Here is a 23186-nt window from a genome sequence, read left to right on the forward strand (position 1 = left end):
ATAAACTGATTTTTCTTCTATTCAACTTCTGGTCTGGCCCAACAAAAAAATCTCCAGAATAACTTCAAGTTTGACCACCTCCTAGAGTTATTCTTAGAATTTTTTTGTTACTCTAATATTGTTTTAGCAATTTGCTTGACTTATTAAGTAAATAATAAGGCTCTGAGAACTTTAATATAAAATCCTTTTTATATAGTAACACCTGGTTTTGTAAGTATGTTCTCTGTAAAACTTTTAGCAGTCTAAAAACAAGCTTGGCCGGGTGCGGTGGCTCAAGCCTGTAATCCCAGCACTTTGGGAGGCCGAGACGGGCGGATCACGAGGTCAGGAGATCGAGACCATCCTGGCTAATACGGTGAAACCCCCTCTCTACTAAAAAATACTAAAAAATACAAAAAACTAGCCGGGCGAGGTGGCAGGCGCCTGTAGTCCCGGCTACTCGGCTACTCGGGTGGCTGAGGCAGGAGAATGGCGTAAACCCGGGAGGCAGAGCTTGCAGTGAGCTGAGATCCGGCCACTGCACTCCAGCCTGGGCAACAGAGTGAGACTCTGTCTCAATTAAAAAAAAAAAAAAAGAAAACAGTTCGGTGGTTTCTCAAAATGCTAAATATAGAGTGACCACATGACCCAACAATTCCACCACTGAGTATATACCCGAGAGAATTGAAAGTATATACTCGAGAGAATTGAAAACATGTTCACACAAAATCATGTACACAAATATTCATAACCAAAAAGTACGAAAAACCCAAACATCTACCAACTGATAAACAGATGAACAAAATGCGGTATATCCATACAATGGAATATTATTAGGCCATAAAGAGGAATGAAGTACTCATGCATGCTACAACATGGACAAACCTTGAAAACATTATGACAAATGAATTATGACATTGAAGAGCACATATTTATGATTTCATTTACTTTACCACCAGAATAGGCAAATCTACAGAAATAGAAACAAAAAGTACATTTGTGGTATTCATGGATTCTGCGCCTTTGCATTCCTTCCCTCCCCCCAAAAAAATATTAAATGTCTTTCAGAATCACACTGGAAGGCCAACATCAGTCTTAGTTTGGAGCAGAGGGTCTGAGCAGGAGAGTCTAACTGGATCTCCCCAGACCCATCCCTGCCTCTGGAGCTTCAGCTCCAAGCAAAGTTGGGTCAGTATCCTCTACTGAGACACAAGGAAAGCAGATAGATAAGGAGGACTGAGCCAAGTGAGGAGCTCAGGCGGCAGGAGAGAGGGAAGGTGGATGTGTGCTGACCACGGGTAAGTGGCGCTGGCTGTAGGGGAGCCGCAGGAGCCCATTCCTACCTCTCCCCAATGACACATTTGGATCCCTGTGACTGACTGCATCAAGGAGTCACCAGCTCCACAGAGCTGTGGCTGTGGGGTAAAGGCTGGTCCTAGGATTCATGTGGGTAGGTAATCAATGGGGATCTTAGTTTTATTTATTTATAATATTCCAAATTCTTACCAGGAGAAAATGCTCCATGGGGCACAGGTTGGGACCCACACAAGAGGACTGGCCAAGCAGGGACAGGGGCTGAGGTCCTTTCTGCTAGCCAGGCTTGAACCCTGGCTCAGGGCCGTATCAGCCCAGAGGACTCCTTTTTGTAATTCACATAAGGTGCCTCATGGGGTGACCCTGCTTACAACTTGTAATTAAAATTTAATTATTTAACTAAAAAGACAGGGAAAAAAATGCTTTTCTGTACAGAGCAGAAGTCTGCATCTTGGCAGCTTCCGCCTTTGGTTCAGTTCCTCTCCCCCATACCCTGCAGACTTCCAGATCCCTGCAGACTGCCGCCTGCCACCACAGACCTTATCTCGCTCCTCCAAGCTGAAAACATTCACGCTCAACTCCCATTCTCAACACTAGACTGGGAATGCACGCTGTTTCTGCTGCCTACCCTGAACACAGTCCGTCAACCACAGCCCCAGCACCCCGACCACCCAGGGTAGGGGATACAGACAAACCTGCTTGGAGCCCAGTGTCTTACCCCCTTGCCCTGGCTCCACCCCCGTGTCTAGTGTCAGTAACCAGCAGCTCCAGGGTTGATTGGCTCTCCAGGCTCTTGGCTGGGGCTGTGATGTCATCTCTGCTCCCCGACCCACTATTCCTGGCCAAGTTGCTTTCTGGTGGAGACAAGGATACTGGGGGATGGGGGAGTGCGGATCCACTCACCTTGCCTTTAGGGAGGTGGCAGGCACTGAGAGCAGCTTCCACCCGCTTGCGGTCAGCAGGAAACATCTGGAAAAAGCTGAAGGGACAGAGAAAGGCACCAGGTAGAGAGAGGAGTCAGGACTAGAAAAGAAAAGCTTTGGGGAGCCCCTGGAAGCCTGGGGAGGGGTTGGGGGTCTCACTTCTTCACCGGAATCTTCCCTTCAGAGTTGAGCTGCATCTTGAGCTTCACAAGGCTGGGGGGCAGAAAGCAGCCTGTCAAGGCCCAGGGCTGGCACACTTAGCACCAGGGCTCAGGCCAGGTAGGGGGCGCTTACATCTTGTCCAGGAAGGTGCTGCGGGAGGCGTTGGCCGTCAGCGGATGCTTGACTAGGGCCAGTATGTCCTCAGCCCAGACCTGCAGGACCACAGAGAGTAGCAGTCAGGCTCCTGAGCCCCCCAGCCCAGGCCTGTGTCTCTCAGGAAGTCCAGGCTATCCCAGGGGCCCAGACCCAGGCCCAGTGTTCCCTGGCACACCTTGCCCACGTTCTCCTTGTAGGAGACGAAGTTGTGGAAGGTGAGGTCCACCATGTCCGGGCCAGACACCACTGTGAGTGTCTTCAGCAGGAAGCTGTTGTCAGGAAAGTCCATGTTGAAGACGTCCCGGAGCTTCTGGCTCTGCAGCACGTGGTGGCATGGTTAGGATGGAGGTATGCTCCCTCCCTGCCCAGCGTGGCTCTCTCTGGCCCTCCCCTCAGCCACCTGGGCTGTGGCCCACTGGGCAGAATCCCATCCCCATCCCAGGAACCACACGCCTTAGCATCTTCCTGTCCCTGACTCTAGTGGCTGGGATGGAAAAGAGAAGCCCTGAGGAAAAGGTTAGCCAAGGTGGCAGGCGGGCGGGGGAGCAGCCCTGGGAGTCCTGTGTGTGTTGGTTGCCACTTTTGTTTGAAGATGGATTCTTAGCTCCCAGTCTCAGAAAACCCGCTTCCCACCAATCCCTTCCTCCAATTTTCCTACCAGCATTAGACAAATATAGGCAAACTAGTCCAGGGGTGGGGGTGTAAGCCACCCCTCCCAGACAAGCTGGGGTGCTTTAGGGGCAGGAGCTGACCACTCCTCCCAGATCCCTGCCATCTCAGCTCACTGTGCCCAGTTCTGAAGCTCAGAGCCCAGGCGAGCCCAGGAGCAGCCGCTCCCCTTCCTTGGCTTCCGGCCACGGTCCTTGCTGCCCAGCCCAGGAACCATTCCCTGTGCTCCAGAAGTCAGGCTTCCCACCCCCACAGGGACCCCCTGCCCTTGCCCCATGGACCTAGTAGCTGTGATTGAACCTGGGCTGCTACTGGACACACCTACCTTGGGCATCTTGGCAAACTTCCCAAAGCGAGTGTCCCGGATGCTGGTGATATCCAGAAACTCCATCTCCTGGGGGTAGGGGGCGGGGGATCCCGGTGGGAGCAAAGAAGGGATGTGGGACAAAAAGTCCAGGTTAAGAATGAGCACCAGGGAGAAGGGAGTTTCCACGCCCTTCAAATCTTGGCCAACACCTCTCTCTAGATGCCAGGGCTGCCCAGTTCCACCTGGACCCCACCTTCCCTTCCTATGGCCCAGGTTCTCTCTATTCATGCGGATTTTCCTCCCTTCCCCTCTGTCCATTCCTCCCTGGCAGGGAGCTGAAGCCTGCAGTGTCTCCTCCACCATCCTGGACCCTCTTCGGCTTCCCCTTCCCGTCCTCCTGCCCAGCGGCTGAGGCCTATCTCTCATCTCCCAGAGCCCCAAGTCAACCCACAGCCACAGGCAGAGCATCAGCCTTCAGCAGCAGTGCTTTTGCCTGTCTCTCTCTCTCCCCAAGGGATGCTAAGGATGGAACATTTGGGTAGCCACAGGTTGGAGTGACTGCATCCTCCTTTCCAGAGCAAACAGCCCCTACCCACAGGGGAGCCCCTGGAGCCATCCTTCCAGGCCATTCTGTACTCCCCATCATCCATGCCTCAGTGGATAAGCGGGAGTCCAGGGCCATGGCACACAAGGGTTTTCTCACCTTACTTTGATATGTCCAATATAAATAGTAGCCCTTAGGATCCACACGGAGGATAACTGGAGAGGCAATTGTAGTTTCCTGCAGAGAGAAGGAGCCAGCACTCTGTTCCGAGACCTCAGGCCAAGCCTCCCTGGTCTAGGCCAGGGGTTTCAGAGCTCATTATCTTCCCAGGAGGTGCCCATCCCAGAAATCTGAAGGCATTTCCTTTTGTTGTCTAGAGCTAAGCACCGGGAGGGACAGAGGATTTGGGGATGCCATTTCTGGAAGAGAAGAATTTTCCCTTCTAAAGCCCAAATAGACTTTCTCCCTCTAGAACCTAAACAGGATCTTGGCACCTACCTCACCTCATAGAGGGAGACTCCCTACTGCCACCCAGGAGAGATTGACACAGCGAGAGCCAAGAGTCCAAACTCCTGCACCGGCATCTAAGGTCCTGCACAATCCAAATGCCACCTAACTTTCCATATGCCCCTTCTTCCCTCCATGAACACCTCCTACTCCATCCATTCAACTGTCCCATAAAGACACCAAGCCTTCCCACCTCCAAACCTAAGTGCCCAAATCTCCTCTGCTTGAAATAACTTCAAGGACAACCCGAGCCCCCCAGCTTCCAAAAACGCTTCCTGAAATGTGCTATAGTAACCAGGGAGATGTGGGTCACAGACCTAGAAGCCCAGCTAGAAAATCAGCAGGGACTCATGGACTCCAGGACAACAAGCCTGTGCTAGACCTTGAGCTTGGTGCTTGGTGCTTGGCACTTGAATGTGGTGTTTGCTGAATGAGTAAATGAATGAATGAATGAATGAATGAACTCACCTTCTAAAGTCCTGTTCCACTCACTCACAGAGCACATAGGCTACCTTTTAGTTTAATGGTCTTTGTATGTATATAACAAGACATTAAAATTAAGGTTTCCAGCAAGGCACAATAGTTGCCACACACTAAAACAGACCAAATGCAGCATTTACAAAGTAAATGATCCAAAAAATGTTCTCAGATCAGGGGTGGTTAGAGTACAGGGGAAAGAGAAAATTTTTGTGGGGAAGCCAATTTTGAGAAAGCTGTATTGGGAGCTCCATTCCCTTACCTCCCCAAGGGAGAGCTGGAGTGCCTGATCCCCCACCTTAAGCCTAGTGAGGAGTTTCAACTCTACTTGGAGAGCTTTTGTGATCTCTTTTTATTATTATTGTTATTATACTTTAAGTTCTGGGATACATGTGCAGAATGTGCAGGTTTGTTACATAGGTATACATGTGCCATGGTGGTTCGCTGCACCTATCAACCTGTCGTCATCTAGGTTTTAAGCCCCACATGCATTAGGTATTTATCCTCATACTCTCCCTTCCCTTGCCCCCAACCCCACAACAGGCCCCTGTGATCCTTGAAGTTGTAGGCATAACAGACAGAGGTCGGACTTCTGCCCAGGAGACCTAGCGGGCTACAGTGGGCTAACTGTGCGAGGCAGAGCGGGGGTGCTGGCCTGTCAGACGAACCTGCACCCTTGGGACAGCAGATGCGTGGGTATTTGCTGGGGTCCAGGGTGGGCCCATGGGAGAGTGGGGGCAAAGGGCCTAAAGCCACAGGAAGCTGAAGGTAGTAACAAGGGGCTGAAGACATAGTTGTGAGTGACCTCTAAAATGGAAATGCTGGGGTGACTTCAAGCAAGAGATCCCCATTCGAAGGGGAGGGTCCCCCAAGAATCCTCAAAAATGTCCTTCAGAGAAAGAATAAGCTTTAAACTTCTGCCAGGCTCAGAAAGCATGAGCCAATTTATGACAGCCCCTATTTAAATAGAATTTGGTTGCCCCTTTCCCACCCCCCTCCCTACAGCTCATGCCTAGAGGGGCCTTGAGCAGGACCAGCAGGGAATCCCACCAAGGCCCTTTTCATGGGGCCTCCAGCCTACCTGAAACCATTCCTAGAAGGAGGAGGGTAGAAGACATTAATGTAAATAAAGGTTGGAGTTTTGATTATAGCCAGTTTCTGACATCCGACTGGGTTTTGTGATGAGAAGTGACCACTGGACTGTGTTACCTGAGAGTAAATGTAATATCTTGTGGCCTTGCAGAGTTTCTTTCCATGGCCAGGAGGAGAGCTTCTCCTACCAAATATACTGTAAAGAGGCCATGGGGATGAAATAAAGTTGGGATTTGGTTACATCCTATGTATTCTGCCTATTCAACATGGCACAGCGTACCCATGTCATCCACTAACTGTGCCGAAAGCAGCCTGAAAGCAGAGCCCTGTCGCACAGCAGCATGGGCCCTGTGGCTAGGCTTGGGACATTCTTGCTTGTGCAAGTCAGGATCCAGGGAACATCCAATGCCCTACCTTGGAGAGGGGAAGGGAACAGCCAGGTACACAGGTGCCAGCTTAGGAAGAAGGACAGTCTCCACTAGCCGCCAACCCGCCCCTCCACTGCCACCCTGTGACCCTCTGCCCAGTCAAGTTACACACACTGCCCAGAGGAACGGAGACAGGCCACTTCGCTTTTCATTCTGAGCCACTTCCCTCATTCCACAGGCTCCTGGGGCATGTCACCTCCATGCCACCATCACCATGCTACACCAACCCCACATCACTCCTAGGGAAGCAGGAAGCTTCTCACCACAGGGCCCCTACCTGTAGTCTTGAGCAGTGAGATCCCCTAGCCCAGCCCCAAAGGGCCTAGACCCAGACCCCCTCATCCCACCTCCCTCCACGCTAGCACTAAGGGCCGTCTTCCCTCCCCCACCCAGTCTTCATTTCCCTTCCTGGGACCAGCCCAGCACTCTAACTCTCAGACTGGGCCAGCCCAGCAGCCTCCCCTCCCTGAAGGAGGATCTCCATATTGTTCTCCCCAGCCTAAGACAATCCCTGGCCTAAGGGAACATTTTCAGGGGCCAGGAGAACCAGAGGCTAGGAGCAGCCCCATGTAGGAAGGAACAGACACAGCAGAGAGAGGGCTGCAGGGTGCAGCAGCGCCTTTCCTTTCCCTGCAGACACGCATCGGGGAGCAATGCTGAGTCCAGCAAGGGGTAGCAGAAGTCAAATCAGTTCCTTCCCTGGAAGCAGAAGCCTCTAGTTCTCACTTAGGTCCAGGGGCCTTTCGTGGCTGCCCCCACAGCAGCGCAGGGGAGAGCAAGGCTTCCCTGGATGGGACAATGCCCGATGGAGGGGTGAAGGAGCTGGGTCTAAGCGCCCTGCCAGAGCAAGGGCAAAGCATCTGTGCTGGGAGCAGGGACGAGCTCACCTCTCCTCCTGGCCTCCCTCAGCTCTGGGCTGTACTTTCCTCCTGTTCTCTTGGGGGTTTGAAGGAGAAGAGATGCAGACCCAAATAAACTACCTCCAGTGACCAACCAGGCAGCTTACCAACTTCTCACACCTAGACACTGAGACTTAGCCCTGCAGCTGGGGACATACACCCTTAACCACAGGTTTGTTTATCCAGGCAGTGGTGTCAGCTGCCTGGCCAAACCACACAGGTGCCTGGATCCTAGGAGACATAAACCAATCCTCCTGCCCCGGCAAAGCCCCCGAGCAGCCTGGCCCCCACGACCAGGTGCCCCAGAAGTCAAGGCCCCTGCCCCACTTACATCATCCCATTTGATGAAGCGCTCCCCTTGGCTCAGATAGGCCTTCACCCTGGGGGGCAGCAGCACAGGGTTGAGCAGAGACATGGTGCCAAGTGTTCCTCTTTGGAGAGTCTGGGCAGACACAGGCGGGCAGAAGAAGGGCAGGAAGGAGGCCAGCCAGGAGGGGGAGCCAAGCTGGGCTCACATGGCACCCGTCCCTGAGCTGCTCCAGAAATCTAGGTGCTCTTATAGCCCCTGGGGTGGCCCTGGCTGAGTGCAGGGCTGAGCTCTAGCCAGAGACCCATCTGCCTTGTAAATCACCCTCCTCCCACTCGCCCTGCCTGCCATGGGGGCCTGTGGTCACTGCTTCTGCCCAAGGAGGCAGAAGCAGGAAGCCCCGCCTCTTCTGGAAGCCCCGCCCCACCCCACCCTGTGCCTCTCAGCACTTCCTGCTCTGGGCTTCCTCCTCTGCGCTGCTCAAGGTGGAGAGGTTGTCATGAGGCCCAGCCGCCTTGGAGCCAGGGCCTCTCAGTCCCTGCGGTGGGCCCGGTCAGATTTGGCCCAGGAGGGCTGGAGAAGGACGACATGGAAATCAACTGGGGAGACTGCTGTCCAGGCCTGGACGGAGGAAAGGCGCAGGGAGCTTACTAGGAGAAAGGACTTCCTTGGGCAGGGGCCAGAGCATGGGGGTCTGACCCCAAAAGCTGGGACCACCGCAGAGGCAGGGGTCAGGTGGGGACAGGACCCAGCTGGAATGGAGTGTTTTGAATAAGCAAAGTTTGCTGAACACACGGCTCCTCTTTCTCAATGCTTCCTCTCCATGAAAATGAGGTGCACATGAGGCAAGGCAATCACCCCCTCACCCTCCTCACCAGACTCCCACCTCTGGGCCTCTGGGACGGCCTGGGGCCTGGACCCCCACCGAGCAGCCCCTGCCCCTGCCTCCACCGCGCTCTCCTCCGGGTGCCCGCCTCTGCTTTGCACCCTGGCCTGCAGCGGGACTGGGGTGGAGGGATGGCTGCTCTGGTTGGCAAGGCTCAGCCCCAGCTGCTCAGGTGCCTGACCCACACTCTGCCCCAAGCCCAGGGAGTTCAGCACCAGCCCAGCTCAACCCAGCCCACTTCCTCTTGCCTAATCTGCTCCTCTTATCGCCCTTCTTAGCCCAACTGGGGAGGTAGGGAGCTCTACCCATGACTTCCTTCCCCTCTGGGGCCTGGCTTTCTGCCCTGAGTTCCCCGCCATGGGGCTTTGCATATCCCCAACAACGGTGGAGACCCTCACCCAGGCCCTAGAATTGTCTCGGCTGGAGGTCTGGTCCAGGGCAGGATGGAGGGTGAGGGAGGACACTCTTCTTGAGGAATTAAGACAATAAACTGCCAAGTGGAAGCTGGAGCTAAGGGAATTCCCAGCACAGAAATCATCTGCAGAAGAGCAATTCTAGGGCCAGAGGGATGGAGCTGGAACAGGGCCTGACCAAGCCTCCTGGAAATGGTAACAACTTGGAGGACTCTTCCTCCTCCCTTTCCCCAACCCCTCAGAGTCATCTCTTCTCTCTCCCTCCCTCCAGTCTGGGGCCCCTCTGGGGGCCATCTGGTAGCCCATGCTATTCTGGGTCCCTCCCTGGGGTCAGGTTCCCTGGATGTCTGTTTGAATGGATTTTGCAAGGCAAATCCCTGTCCCTTCCCAAAGCCCCTGCACCTGTCACCTGCCGCTACCCTGGTCCCGGTTCCGAAGTCCCTCCCTTTCATCTGTCCTGTAGCCATCAGCCCCCTCTCCACTTTGGGCCTGGAGAGACCCATCCATTCCTCCCCCTCAGCCTGAGGAGGAAAGGGACAGGCTTCTCTCCTCATTGCAGGATTTCAGGGCTCCTCACTCTTTTCCTTTCCATCTCCAGCTCCAAAAGCCTTGACCATCTTTACTCAGTGATGACACTGCCTTCACTGTTCTTGGGACCCCAGTTGTAGCTTCAGTGGGGGCCTGTACTCTCCCACACACATTCTGACCTCCTGCAAAGCTAGCTCCAAAAATGCAGAAAATCCAGGCAGTCAGGAGAGCCGAAAATCTTCATCAAAGAGGGCTTTTTTCTTTTAAAAATACATTTAGGTTGTAAAATGCGTGTTGACAAAGAAAATGTTATGTAAATATTAGTAGAGAAAATCAGGGAAGTTACATGAATGCCCCATTTGGGAAATGTGGCCTTGGGCTCCTGGGCTGAGCTGGGTAGAGGGCACCCCCTGCAGTGGGCCAGTCTTACCCCCAGGGCAGGCAGTGGAAGGGCAAGGACGCCCCCTGCTGTGTGCACTCAAAGTATGCATGTCCTGGAAGTTGCTGGTGGGTCTGTCATTTGTGACCCACGGGAACACCTATGCCGGAGAGATTGGCAGGTGGGAGCCTTGGGCCATAGAACGTGGTAAGAACTTATATTCAATCAGGTGCTCCCTCCCACAAGGGGCATGCTTGTGACCTGGACCCCAGCACATATGTCCCAAGTTCATTTGTTTACTTGCCAGTGCTATGTGGGAACTCCATGCATTGGTTTCCCAGTTTGCTCATCAGAGAAGTTTAGTGGCAGAAGTTGAACTCAGACCTTCAGGTACCACAGCTACCAGCCAAATGAGAGAATCAGACTAGGTCGGTTTCTTATCTGATGCCATGGCTGTTGAAGCAGTCCTGCAAAGCTAGCAGCTGTCCTGACTGCCTGGATTTTCTGCATTTTTGGAGCTAGCTTTGCAGGAGGTCAGGATGTGTGCAGGGGTTTCAGGAGCATGGAACCCTGTTGTCCATCTTGGCCAAGGGCTGGCTGTCTTTTGGAGGGAAGATGGCTCTTCTGGTATCTGTTTCCCAGTCTGGCAAAGGGAGCCACACTCACCACTCTAGGAACCCAGCCACTTACTAGCTGGTTTATCTTGTGATACTTAACTTTCCTGGGCCTCAACCTTCTCACCTGTAAAATGGGGATAATAATGCCTCATGGGGATGTTGCAAGGATTAAATAATATAATGAATGGTACTTTAATACAGTGCCTATGCAAGAGCTCAATAATACTATCACTATCATTATGAGTTATCATTGTTATTTTATTATTACTTATTAGCAGACACTGGCAGGAAAATGGTAGGTTCTTATTCCTTCTTCCACAGTTCTTTCCACAAATGTCTTCACTGACTTTCCCTTTGGATTTGTCTTCCGGCAGTTCATGTGGATCAGGGGCTGGGCCCGCCTTTGCAGAGCAGACTGAGTTAGGGTTGCGCCTGACTGTGGACTTGAAGCAAGCTGTCCCCACACAGCCTGAACTCATGAAGTGATGAGCACAAGGGCTCCGAGAATCCTGGGCAAGTGCCAGCCTCCCACCAGCTTCATGCCACCACAGCCCCCCAGCTGATGAGGCACAGGTGAGAGTGCTGAGCTGCCCAGCTGTACGTCCATCTGTGGCCCCAGCTCCAGCCACCCTCTGCGTACTGAGAGCTAAGCAGAAGTGGAGGCATGGGCAAGGTTGTGTGGCCAACACTGATCCCTCGGGGAGGAGAGAGGCAATCAAGGCTCCTGTAGATGCTCGGGAGGAAGATGTTGCTTGTCCTCCCATTCCAAGCCCCTCTAGAACCCCAGGAGGAACCATCTGGGACTTAGAAGTGGAAAACAGACTGGGTGTAGTGGCTCACGCCTGTAATCCCAGCACTTTGGGAGGCCGAGGCGGGCAGATCACGAGGTCAGGAGTTTGAGATCAGCCTGACCATCATGGTGAAACCCTGTCTCTACTAAAAACACAAATATTAGCCAGGCACGGCGGCACATGCCTGTAATCCCAACTACTCAGGTGGCCAAGGCATGAGAATTGCTTGAACCAGGAGGTGGAGGTTACAGTAAGCTGAGTTCACGCTATTGCCTCCAGCCTGGGAAACAGAACGAGACTCCATCTCAAAAAAAATAAATAAATAAAGGTGGAAAACCATCAGTCCATGTATGTTTCTCTTTGAAGTGCCATTTTGGATCAAATTTACCTGTGTCCATCTTCAAGACACCCAAAGCTTAGTCCCCACTGGAGCAAAGATTTGTTCTGTGATCTTAGCAAGTTACCTGAGCTCTTGAATCTGTCAAACTTTTGATCATTTCTAAGATTCCTTCCAGCTCTAAAAATCTCTTTCCACTCAGAAGGTCCAATCTTGTCAGTTTTCTCTCCTGCCTTTCCTCTGAGAGATGACAAACCTAGAGATGAGAGCTGTAGGTGGCAGGAGAGGCTTAGCTCTCACCCCAGTGTAAGATTCTTGGGCACAATCACTTCTCTGCCTCTGTCAATCCGTCTGTGAAATGGGCCAGTTTTAATAAGTGTGATATCCTTCTCTGGGTGGGCACAGTGCATTGCATATAGGGAATGTCATCAGTATTGACCAATTGACTCTGTTCTTACTCCTGTCTTAAACTTTTTTTAAGAAGTTAAGCCTTTATTTCCTTGTTTTGCGAATAAAGCTGGCTGAGTTGGTTGCTTTTTGATGATCAGTCAAAGAGACCAAATCCCACATCCTCATCCAGCTCCTCCAACTCTTCCTTGGCTTCAACCTCAGTGGGGCACAGCAGCAGGAGCAGCTGTGGTGGCGGCAGCCACAGAGGCAATAGCCACAAAAGCAGATGGATCAGCCAAGAAGGCCTTGACCTTTCCAGCAAGTAGGAAGGTGTAATCAGTCTCCACAGACAGAGCCAGGACTCGTTTGTACCCACTGATGATAGAATGGGGCACTGATGCAACAGGTGGGTAGCCAATCTGCAGACAGACACTGGCAACATCACAGACGCCCTCCAGGAAGCAAGAATGCAGTTTCCTCTGTGATGTCAAGCACTTCAGGGTTGTAGATGCTGCCATTGTCAGACACCTGCTGGTTGACCAGCCCAAAGGAGAAGGGAGGGATGCTCGGCGTGTTCAGCAGCGTGGTTCCCACTTTCTCTCCAGTCTTGCTCGGCTGCACATCACTCAGGATTTCAGTGGTGCCCCTTGGAGATTTCAGTGGTGATTCCTAAAGCCTGGAAAAAGGAGGTCTTCTCGGGCCCCAGACCAGTGTTCTGGGCTGGCACAGTGACTTCACATGGGGCAATGGAACAAGCACAGGTGGCAGCTGGCACCTTACTAGCCAGCAACATATCCCTGATTTCAGTGAGGTCCTCCTTGGTAAACGCAAAGCCCACATTCCCCCAGATATGAGGCAACAGTTTCTCCAGAGCTGGGTTGTTTTCCAGGTGCCCTCAGATGGCCGTGCACATCGGGGTGTTCCTGTCCATCAGCACCACGGCCTTCTCTCGGAGGGACATGCGGATCTGCTGCATCTGCTTGGAGCCCACATTGCTGTTCCCTCGATGAAACATTTCGGATAATCATCCAAAAGCTGGATGATCTTAAAGAAGTAGTTGGACTTCCAGGTTGCCCTGTCTTCCCTGGGCATCACGGCGGTGCATCAAGGATTGCCACGCAGGGTTTAAAGACAAGATCATTTTCACAAGGACGCAAAGAGAGAGCTTTAAAAAAAAAAAAAAAAACATGTAAGATAGGATCTCACCCTGTCGCCCAGGCTCGTCTTGAACTCCTGGGCTCAAGCAATCCTCCCACCTCACCCTCTCCAGTAGCTGGGATTACGGGCATATACCACTAAACTTGGCATCTGATCCACCTTTTTATCAAGACCTGGGCAAAGCCACAGAGAACAAGCCCCTCAACTTTGTGAATAGCAAGGAGTCAGTGAGGACAGGAATATGTTGGGAGACACACTCAGGATCCAAAAACATCCTAACCTTCTGGAGCGATGGCCTAAACCTCACAAGGTGAAATGAACAGGGCTTAACTGAGAGATCTGGGCTTGGTGCCAAGACACTGACTGTACAAGGACAGGGTGGGGAAGTGGCAGCTTAGCAGAAGCATGTGTGAATAAAACTGAGGGTTTTTGCTGACAGCCAGCTCCATCTCAGTCAAATGACAGAGCTGCCAATAAAAACGGACAGACTCAGGCTGCTGAACTGAAGTCGGGTACTGAGCCCTGTGGTTCTCTATCTTGATATCACACCAGAACCACCTGCAAAGCTCTGGTAACACTGCATATTCCTTGCTGTACCAAGACCCTCTGAATCATGATCTGGGATGAGTTGAGAGAGGGAAAGGAAGGTGAGGAGTTTGCATTTTTTCTTTTTTTTTTTAGAGATGGGTTTCACTCTTTTGCCCAGGCTGGTCTCAAGCCCATGGGCTCAAGCAATCCTCATGCCTTGGCCTCCCAAAGTGTTGGGATTATAGGCATGAGTCACTGCTGTTTGTCTCTAAAGAGTATCCCCCCTCGTTCCAAGATGCACCCAGGGCTTTTGAACCAAGGAACACTCAGGCCCATTCTCATTCTCAGCACAACAGACCACACCCAAAATACTTGAGGAATTCAGTTTAGGTTGCTTTGTTGCAGGGAAGGTCATAAGTTGAAGGCTATTTGGTGGAAAGCAGCCAGGCTGCAGGATGCAGGCAACACTCTGAAGGGAACCACTTTATAGAAGACACAGGTGGCCAGGAGGCCCAACTTCACATGGATGAGACTTGTCCTCTGGGGTCCCAAAAGTTAGACTCTAGGTCAGGTGCGGTGGCTCACGCCTGTAATCTCAGCACTTTGGGAGGCTGAGGTGGGCAGATCATTTGCCAGGAGCTCAAGACTCACCTGGCCAACATGGCGAAACCCCATCTCTACTAAAAATACAAAAATTAGCCAGGCGCAGTGGCACATGCCTGTAATCCCAGCTACTCAGGAGGCTGAGGCAGAAGAATTGCTTGAACCCGGGAGGCAGAGGTTGCAGTGAGCCGAGATCATGCCACTGCACTCCAGCCTGAGTGACAAAGTGAGACTCTGTCTGAAAAAAAAAAATTTTAAGTATATATATATATTTTTTTAAAGTTAGAATCTTGGGAGACTGTCTTAGGTCAGGTTTCTCAGGAAACATGCCGAGATAGAGATTTGCTTATAGGAAGTTTATTGGGGGTGCTTGCAGAGATAACATCTCTGGAGTAGTGAAAGAATCAGAATCAAGCCAGAGGAAGAAATTGGTGAACAATGCAGTCACAACACAGAATGCTTCCACAGGAAGCCCTGGGGTTGAGCTGGCCCTTTAGAGTTAGCCCCAACTCGGATAAGAGGGCTGTACCTTTGAATTCCACATTGACTTGGCAGACAACCCCTAGGGAAGGGTTGTGAAGTCCAGCAAGACAGCTCCCTTTGGCAGCTGAAGGAAAGGCCAAGGGAGAGACTCATGTGTGAGCCACTGGCAGCCAACACTTCTGGCAACTTCGGGGATAAGCTCCTTGGTCCTAAAGGCAGTATCTGGGAGGTGCACCACAGCAACCTAGACAGTACCCCCATGCATAGCCCAGACCTAACTGATTTATGTGGTAAGTTCACTCTACCTGGGAATAGCTCCTCCAGGATTCTGGGAAACTTACAAGCATTAAATGGAGAAAGTATAGCCCCCAGTACTGCAACTAGTCTTGGTGACACAACTGATACTCATCATTCCCTTCCTCTGTCACTCATTCTAGATTCTTTTTACCTTCAACTTGCACCTCTGCTGGTCTAGGTGGCTTGCCTGTTGGGGTAACCAATAACCAATCACCATGGCCTTCAGACCATGCTGCTGATGTGCCCACCTTCCACCAAAATTGGGCATACCAACAGACACCCCAGTGGATCACGGGCACCAAACATATTCTTTCCTGACCCCCTTATGTAATAGCAGCCCTATCTCTTCCAAAGGATCGGGGTCAATTGCCCCTTCCAGGAAGTGACTCCTCTTCTTTCCTGCTGGTTTCTTGGCACAAAGAGCCTGATGAACAGAAAGCAGCCATATTTAAGTTTATGGGGTTCTTGTTCTGTCCTTGGTGGAAGTGTTCCCATTCTGGGAACCAGATTCTCTGAACCCGGAGAGCTTGGAACTGCAGGAACGGGAACCACAAATTCCTCCAGAAAGGTCACTTGGGAGTGATGGTAAGTGGAGTCATTCCTACTTCTACCCCTAGTTTCCTAAACCTCTATTCTACACGTTAAGACATAGCACCATATATGATAGTTATTGATTAGGATACATACCTCATCCTGGAGCACGGTGTCCCATTATCTAACATGGTATTTCAGCTGCGCTTGTAAAGGCTGTTCTATCACTCTGTCAGCTCTATTCAGCTTCTGGATGGTGAAGTATGTAATAGGCCTAAAACATCCCATGATGATGTGCCCATTCTGTCCTTAAAGTAGGACTCTTGGTCTTCTGCAATGGTATATGAGATCCATGTCAGTGAATCAAACACTCTTTTAGCCCCCAGAGAGTGGCCTTTGAGCAGAAAAGACAAATCTATATCCAGAATATATGGCAATTCAGGTCAAGATCAGTCCCTCACCCTTCTGGAGTGGAACAGGTCCAAGGTAGCCAGCTTGGTACTACGTGGCTGGTATCAGTTGCTGGCCGGTTGGACTTTTAGCAGTGACAATAGCTAGATTGGCCTTGGTGAGTGGGAGCCCATTCTGTTGAGCCACCCCTGCTATCACACACAGGTGACACATGTGTCACCTCCATCTATGCCACCATGGCCACTTTATTCATGGGCCCATTGTGCCAGCATGGGGTGGTCAATGACAGAGGCAAGCTAACATCAATTCCACATCATTCTATCTACTTGGTTATGCAGTCTCCCCTGTGGCAGGTGGTCTCTGATGAGTATTAACATGCAATATAAAGATCTTCAATAGTGAGACCTATCTCTACACACACAAAAAAATTAGCCTGATGTGGTGATGTGTGCCTGTGGTCCCAGCTACTCCAGGGGCTGAGGTAGGAGATCGCTTGAGCCCCAGAGGTCGAGGCTGCAGTGAGCCATGATCGCACCACTGCACTCCAGCCTGGGCAACAGAACAAGACCCTGTGTCAAAAATAAAAAATAAAGATTCACACTTGGTGCTCCCTCAAATAGATATAGCCACATGTCTCTTCCCAAGACCTTCTTCTTCCCAATCTTCCAGTATTTCTCTTTCTAGCCCTCTAACCAACTAGTCAAGCCATTTGCCTACAGCTCATGAGCCTACAGACATTTTCACCTCAGGCTGCTCTACCAGGGCCATGCTGATGATTCAGTTCCAAGTCAGGTATCAATGTCAATGCAGACACTGCATCCAGCAGACCTTAAAGTGTTTGACTATTCTACTCTCCCCGGTGTACAGTTACCCAGGTAAACGGCATAGTTCCCTTTGGGGAAGTAGTGGGGAAATCATTACTGTATTGCTATAGTATTGCAGAAACCTTTCTCCTGGGAACCTGAACTGAAAAGTGAATCAGGACTGGAAACCAAACAAGATATTGTGACTTTTTATTGGAGCAGCTGCCATCAACCTCCTGGTCTTTCATCCTTGATTTATTTTAATTGTATAGTTCAGCGATTCTCAGTGTGTGCTCTCCAGACCCCTTGGGGTCCCTGAGATCACTTCAGGAGTTTCACAAGGTCAAAATTCCTTTCATAATAATACTAACATGTTATTTACCTTTTTAACTGTGTTGACATTTGCACTGAAGGTGCTAAAGCAATGGTGGGTAAAACCTCTGGCATCTTTTTTTTTTTTTGAGATGGAGTCTCGCTCTGTCGCCCAGGCTGGGGTGCAGTGGCCGGATCTCAGCTCACTGCAAGCTCTGCCTCCCAGGTTGACACCATTCTCCTGCCTCAGCCTCCCGAGTAGCTGGGACTACAGGCGCCCGCCACCTCGCCTGGCTAGTTTTTTGTATTTTTTAGTAGAGACGGGGTTTCACCGTGTTAGCAGGATGGTCTCGATCTCCTGACCTCGTGATCCGCCCGTCTTGGCCTCCCAAAGTGCTGGGATTACAGGCTTGAGCCACCGCGCCCGGCCTACCTCTGGCATCTTAAACAACCAAGGCAGTGACACCAAACTGAACTAGTAGTTCATTGCAGAAAGAAAGAGGAAAGAAAAGGAACAAAAAAGGAAGAGAGAAAGTCATTTTACTTTAGAATATCTTTAACAAAACAATAACAATTGTTAAATTGTATGAAGTTATGACCCTTAAATAGATGTCTTTTTAATATTCCATGTGATTAAATGAAAAGCACTCTACTGCATATGGAAGTATAATGGTTTTCTTGGGGAAAAGCACTTTTGCGATTGAGTTGTGAGCTCAACTAGCCACTTTTTTCATGGAACATCAGTTTTACTTGAAAGAAGAACTGAAAAACCATGGCTATGCAGACTTGGCTATTTGGCAGGTGTTTTCTCACATTTGAACCAAGTGAGCCTGTCACTTTGAGAAAAATAACTGATAGTGTTTGTTACCAATTATAAAATTTGAGTTTTCAAGTAAAAACTAGAATTTTAGAAAGCATGTATGTACTATCATGAGCTTCCTAGATTCCTAATACTTAAACTTTTTGTAATATTATCAAATGTGATTTTTTTCTATTATATAATGAAATGTATCAATATTGCAAAGATATGTTTAATTCAGTGAACCAATATTTTCCAAATGACCAAAGTGGGATATTATAAAATCATGCATGGGTAAAAGTGCCATTCAAAGGGCAAGTTAGATCAATGGACTTTAAGGTAATTGAATACAAAAAAAGTTCACTGATATAGTTTTATAGTCTACATTTCAACTACCATTTAAGAAAATACTGCTTGTTGGGTTTTGGTGTAGTATCAAAGAAAAACAGCCACAATTATCTGAAAAGGCTGTTAAAATGCTCCTCTCTTTTCCAACTACACGTCTACATGAGGCTGGATTTTCTTCATATATTTTAACCATAACAACAAATTGCCAGCAGATTAAATGTAGATGCAGGTATGAGATGCCAGGCATGTTGGCTCATGCCTGTAATCCCAGCATTTTGGGAGGCCAAGGCAGGTGGATCACTTGAGCTCAGGAGTTTGAGACCAGTCTGGGCAAAATGGCAAAACCCTGTCTCTACAAAAAAACACAAAAATTAGCCAGGCATGGTGGTGCGCACCTTAAGTCCCAAGCTACTTGGGAGGCAGAGGTGGGAGAACTGCTTGAACCTGGGAAGTGGAGGTTGCAGTGAACTGAGATCATGCCACTTATACTCCAGCCTGGTGACAAAGTGAGAGTCTGTCTCAAAAAAAAAAAAAAGTGGATATGAGGATCCAGTTGTCTTCTACAGTATAAAGCCACATTCCAGAAATCTGCAAATTTACAAAGCAAAGCCACTCTTTTCACTATTTTTTGTCATAAAAATATATTATCTGGCCAGGTGCAGTGGCTCACGCCTGTAATGTCAGTATTTTTGGGAGGCCGAGGCAGGTAGATCACAAGGTCAGGAGTTCGAGACCAGCCTGCCCAACATGGTGAAACCCTGTCTCTACTAAAAATACAAAAATTAACCTGGTGTGGTGGCATGCGCCTGTAATCCCAGCTACTCAGGAGGCTGAGGCAGGAGAACTGCTTGAACCTGGGAGGCGGAGGTAGCACTGAGCCAAGATCGTGCCACTGCACTCCAGCCTGGGCAACAGAGTGAGACTCCATCTTGGAAAATAAATTAAATAATAAATAAATATTTATACTATATATATATATATATATATATATAATATATATATATATATATTATCTATGTACATTAGTGGGGCTTATTATTCTTTAGATAAGATAAATTAATAAATATTTTGCAAAACCCTTGGTCTTATTTCTAATATGTCAAATTAAAATAGCTAAAACCCACATAAATAAAATCCCTTTAGATACCTCTCTCTCTCATATATACATACATATATAATATATATTTAGAGACTAGGTTTCACTCTGTCACCCAGACTGGAGTGCAGTAGCATGATCATAGCTTAGTGCAGTCTCAAACTCCTGAGGTCAAGCGAGCCTCCTGCCTCAGCCTCTCGAGTATTTGGACTACAGGTATATGCCAACCTGCCTAGCTAATTTTCAACTTTTTTTTTTTTTTTTTTTTTTTTTTGTAGAGATGAGGTCTCACTATTTTGCCCAGGCTGATCTTGAACTCTTGGGGTCAAGTGATCCTTCTGCCTCAGCCTTCCAAGTAGCTGGGATTACAGGTGTGAGCCACCACATCAGGCTTAGAGACCTCAATATTTAAGAGTGTAAAGGGATCCTGAAACTAAAACATTTGAGAATCACTGGTATAGATTGAGCAGTACTGTTACTGGCTGTCTAGCTAGCTTGCTCCAGGGATGCTATGCTATCAACCATCTTCAACCACGGTCCTCTACTGGCCAGGACTGCCCCCACTGCCACTCCAACTTGCTGCTTATTACAACAGTTGTGCTGTCTAGCTTCTATGATTTCACCATCCTATCATCCCCACTGCTATCTGGAGCCAGTTCCAGAATGGCCTCTTGCTGTCAGGCATGGCTTACAGAGGACGGTCCAAACTCACCTTCTCAGGGATACTGGTACCCCTCTCAACAGTGCGTTCCTTGTTGCTTTGATGACCAGAGTATCCTCTGGGCCTTTCCGCAGAACTTAAGTGGTTTCTGGCCTTACACAGAATATACCCACTTCTCTGAGCTTTTGAACCCTTCTTCCACATTCTGCTGTGGTAGTTCTGGCATTTCCATTACACTCTGGTAGCCATTGCCTTTCTCCTGTCTCCCAGGATCCTTGTTGGGATATCACATCCTGATTCACATCCTGATTCACAGGAGAATACTCCTATAACAACAACGTCTCCCTTGTTCAACTTAATGTTTGGCACCACACCCCACCTTGATCTAGCCTATACATTTGCTCCTGGATCCTGCCAGTATATATTGGCTACTTCCACCATGACTTCATGGTCTAGCCTTCTTCCCTAGTGGGCCCCTGCACATTTCTGACTGGGCTTTATTGTGATCTGGCTCTATGTATTGGGCTCGTAGGCCAGGAGAGAAAGGCAGCTTCCTTTGGTGTCAGAAGGCAAGTCCCAGAGAAGAGACAAAGTCTAGCTTTGCCTATGAGGCAGAGCAGAGCCGGGATCAAGAGCCTAATGCCCTAGAGTCAGGGGTCTGAATTCCATTAGGGCTTTTGAATTCCAAGGCATTAGGGCTATGTGACCTTGAGCAGGTTCTTGGCCCTTTCGGAGGCAGGGACTTCATCTATGAAATGAAGATAAACAGTACTACTTGATAGGTCATTGGGAGACAGATAAGACAAGGAATGTAAGGGCTTGGTCTAATGCCTATAGCACATTCTAAGGGCACTGTTATCGTCATAATTGGTCAGAACTTTGCAAAGCCAAAAAGGGCTGCCTCAGGGAGCAAACAATAAGTATGCCACCATCCCAGATGGTCTTTGGACTGATGCTGCTGAGTGCTCCCCAGGGATTTTGTGGAGGAGGCTCTAGGGTCCACAGGGGTATTCACAAAAGATGACCTTCTGGGCCCATTCTGTCCCCAAGCTGCCTGGATTCTCTGATTTCTCTGATCCCTGCCTGTTCTTAGTGGGGGGAGGCATATTCACTTTCAGGCCACTAGGGGGCCATTTAGTTTTCTGCAACAGGAGAACACTAATGGTTTCTTAATGGCTCAGGCACCAGGGAGATCAGGCTCAATTATATCTGAAAGCATTCTTAGTTCCTGGGGTAAAAGACACTATGTAAATCCAGATAATAAATAGACATTATTGATGACAGGTTAAAGAATCTGGCACTGTTTCGTTTAGTGAAGATAGAGTGAGAGGAATTGAATAAAGGCTTCAAGTATATTATTCTTTGGTACAGAAGAGTGACATGCTGTTTTCCCACTCCACTGGGAACCAAGCAAGAAGAAAGGCATTTAATTTGCAACAGAAATATGGCGAAGCAATATGGAGTGCATTCAGGAAAGGGGAGTGAAGGAAGCTTTGTATTGGCCTCACCTGGAATAGTTAAGAATAATTCACCATGGAATAGTTGTATGATGTGTCCTGCCAGGAAAACCCTAGAGCAGGGGAGAGAAGAGAGACAACTTCCAGAGACAATTCAAGAATTTTAAGTCAACAGGCTGCCTTGGCTGACCTAGGAGCAGGGTGGAGGAGTGAGTTGTCTCTTCCTCACCAGCCCACAAAAGGCCATAAACACTCCACACTTCCAATATCCTTGACATTTCTCAGAAAAGTAATAAAAGCAGCTTTTTCCTTTAAATAGCATCTGACTAGCCATTAGTAGTGGCAGCCCCACACCTGCGCCTGGATCAGGACTGAGACTGCGACTGGGTTAAAGGCCTGTGATTCCAGCAGTCCACTAGCACACTCAGTTCTGGTAGCCACTTCCGTGCTACTGAGGTGGCAAGGCAGAAGTGTTGGGAGGGCTTCCTCGTGTGTTTGTGTGTGTGTGTGTGTGTGTGTGTGTGTGTGTGTGTGTGTGTAGGGGGGTCCTCGGGAAGCCAAAGATTCCTGGAGGAGGGGGGGAAGTGAGAAGGGTAGAGGGGATCCTGCCCTACAGGGTAGAAGCCAGGTCAGGCTCACATTTGCAGGGGCTTGAGAGAGGGTTCACCTACAGAACCCCATCAGAACCACAGTCCTCTTCCCCAATACACGCCCAGGCAAGTCTCCCTCACTCATTCAGACACCCAGGCAGTCCACATGCCCAGTTCTGGGAACACAGGAAGTAGCATCCAAGGAGGAGGGAACCAGAATTCTGGAAAGGCTTATAGAGAGGGAACGGGGAGGAAAGAAGGCAGGGAGAGCAGGAGAGCGGTAGGAGGGGGAGGGCACAAGTAAAGCCGCAAGGGAGAGTCTGAGCATGAAGGGTTGTTAGCACCTAGGGGGTCCCAAGACCAGGCACAGAGCCCATTGCCTGGCCCCTGGCCTGGAGCCAAAGAAGACAAACCTCACATGGGAAAGTGGGGATGGGACAACCACCCAAGCCTTGGGGTCTGGAGGGGATCTGAGAGTGAAAACGCAGTAGGATCCCTGAGAGTTAAACTCCTCAAGGTTCAGTGCAGCCCCTTGGGTCCAAATCCAGGCCAAATCCAGGAACTGGAAGACCCAAAAAGCGGGATCTGCGACCTGCTGCGAACTTCGGGACTAAGGTGTTAGGCAAGTCTGGAGAACTCAGTCCCGTGGCTCTGTCCCGCAGGCTCAGGGTTGGGGGGTGAGGCGGGCTGGGGTACGAAATTGGGAAGACTTCAGTAGAGTTCCGAAGCCCAACATGGACCAGGTAGAAGGAACACAACCAGCTGCGGCCCCAGTGGGTGCTCCAGGTGCCAGGACCGCCTGCCGACCCTGGCGTCAACCAGGTTCTTTAGCTGTGAATGGGCCTGGGGGACCCGCCCAGGGGGTACGTGGAGCAGGGCGCGAGCTGGGAGCTGGAGCGTGGTATCCTCCCTCTCCCTCTTACCGTCCCCTCCCAGAGGATAAACTGAGGCCTGGGGTCCGAAGCCCGGGCTGCTATCCCACCTGTCACTTCGGAGCCTCGGGG

At 50.0% G+C, this 23186-nt stretch overlaps 1 protein-coding gene and 1 pseudogene across 1 annotated transcript; both read right to left on the minus strand.

The window, feature by feature from the left end:
* Positions 1-569: 569 nt before the first annotated feature.
* On the minus strand, positions 570-8175 carry LOC108522831 (1-phosphatidylinositol 4,5-bisphosphate phosphodiesterase beta-2-like). Its single transcript, XM_017863268.1, has 7 exons — positions 7789-8175; positions 4214-4291; positions 3529-3597; positions 2710-2850; positions 2511-2590; positions 2376-2429; positions 570-2272 (listed from the first exon to the last, which is right to left on the minus strand). Exons 1-7 carry the CDS (start codon positions 7870-7872, stop codon positions 2008-2010), a joined length of 771 nt encoding a protein of 256 aa, XP_017718757.1. The 5' UTR covers positions 7873-8175; the 3' UTR covers positions 570-2007.
* Positions 8176-11638: 3463 nt separating this feature from the next.
* LOC108522832 (60S acidic ribosomal protein P0 pseudogene) lies at positions 11639-22079 on the minus strand (annotated as a pseudogene).
* Between the last annotated feature and the right edge of the window lie 1107 nt (positions 22080-23186).

The sequence above is a fragment of the Rhinopithecus bieti genome, unplaced genomic scaffold (genome assembly GCF_001698545.2).
Source record: "Rhinopithecus bieti isolate Rb0 unplaced genomic scaffold, ASM169854v2 scaffold_70536, whole genome shotgun sequence".
NCBI lineage: Eukaryota > Metazoa > Chordata > Mammalia > Primates > Cercopithecidae > Rhinopithecus > Rhinopithecus bieti.

Excerpts from the sequence above, each read along its gene's own strand:
- LOC108522831 (XM_017863268.1), bottom strand. The coding sequence starts at position 7,872 with ATGTCTCTGCTCAACCCTGTGCTGCTGCCCCCCAGGGTGAAGGCCTAT. Across the intron at positions 2,851-3,528 it reads AGTTTGCCAAGATGCCCAAG|AGCCAGAAGCTCCGGGACGT; the intron begins GTAGGTGTGTCC and ends CACGTGCTGCAG. Across the intron at positions 2,430-2,510 it reads AGCACCTTCCTGGACAAGAT|CCTTGTGAAGCTCAAGATGC; the intron begins GTAAGCGCCCCC and ends TCTGCCCCCCAG.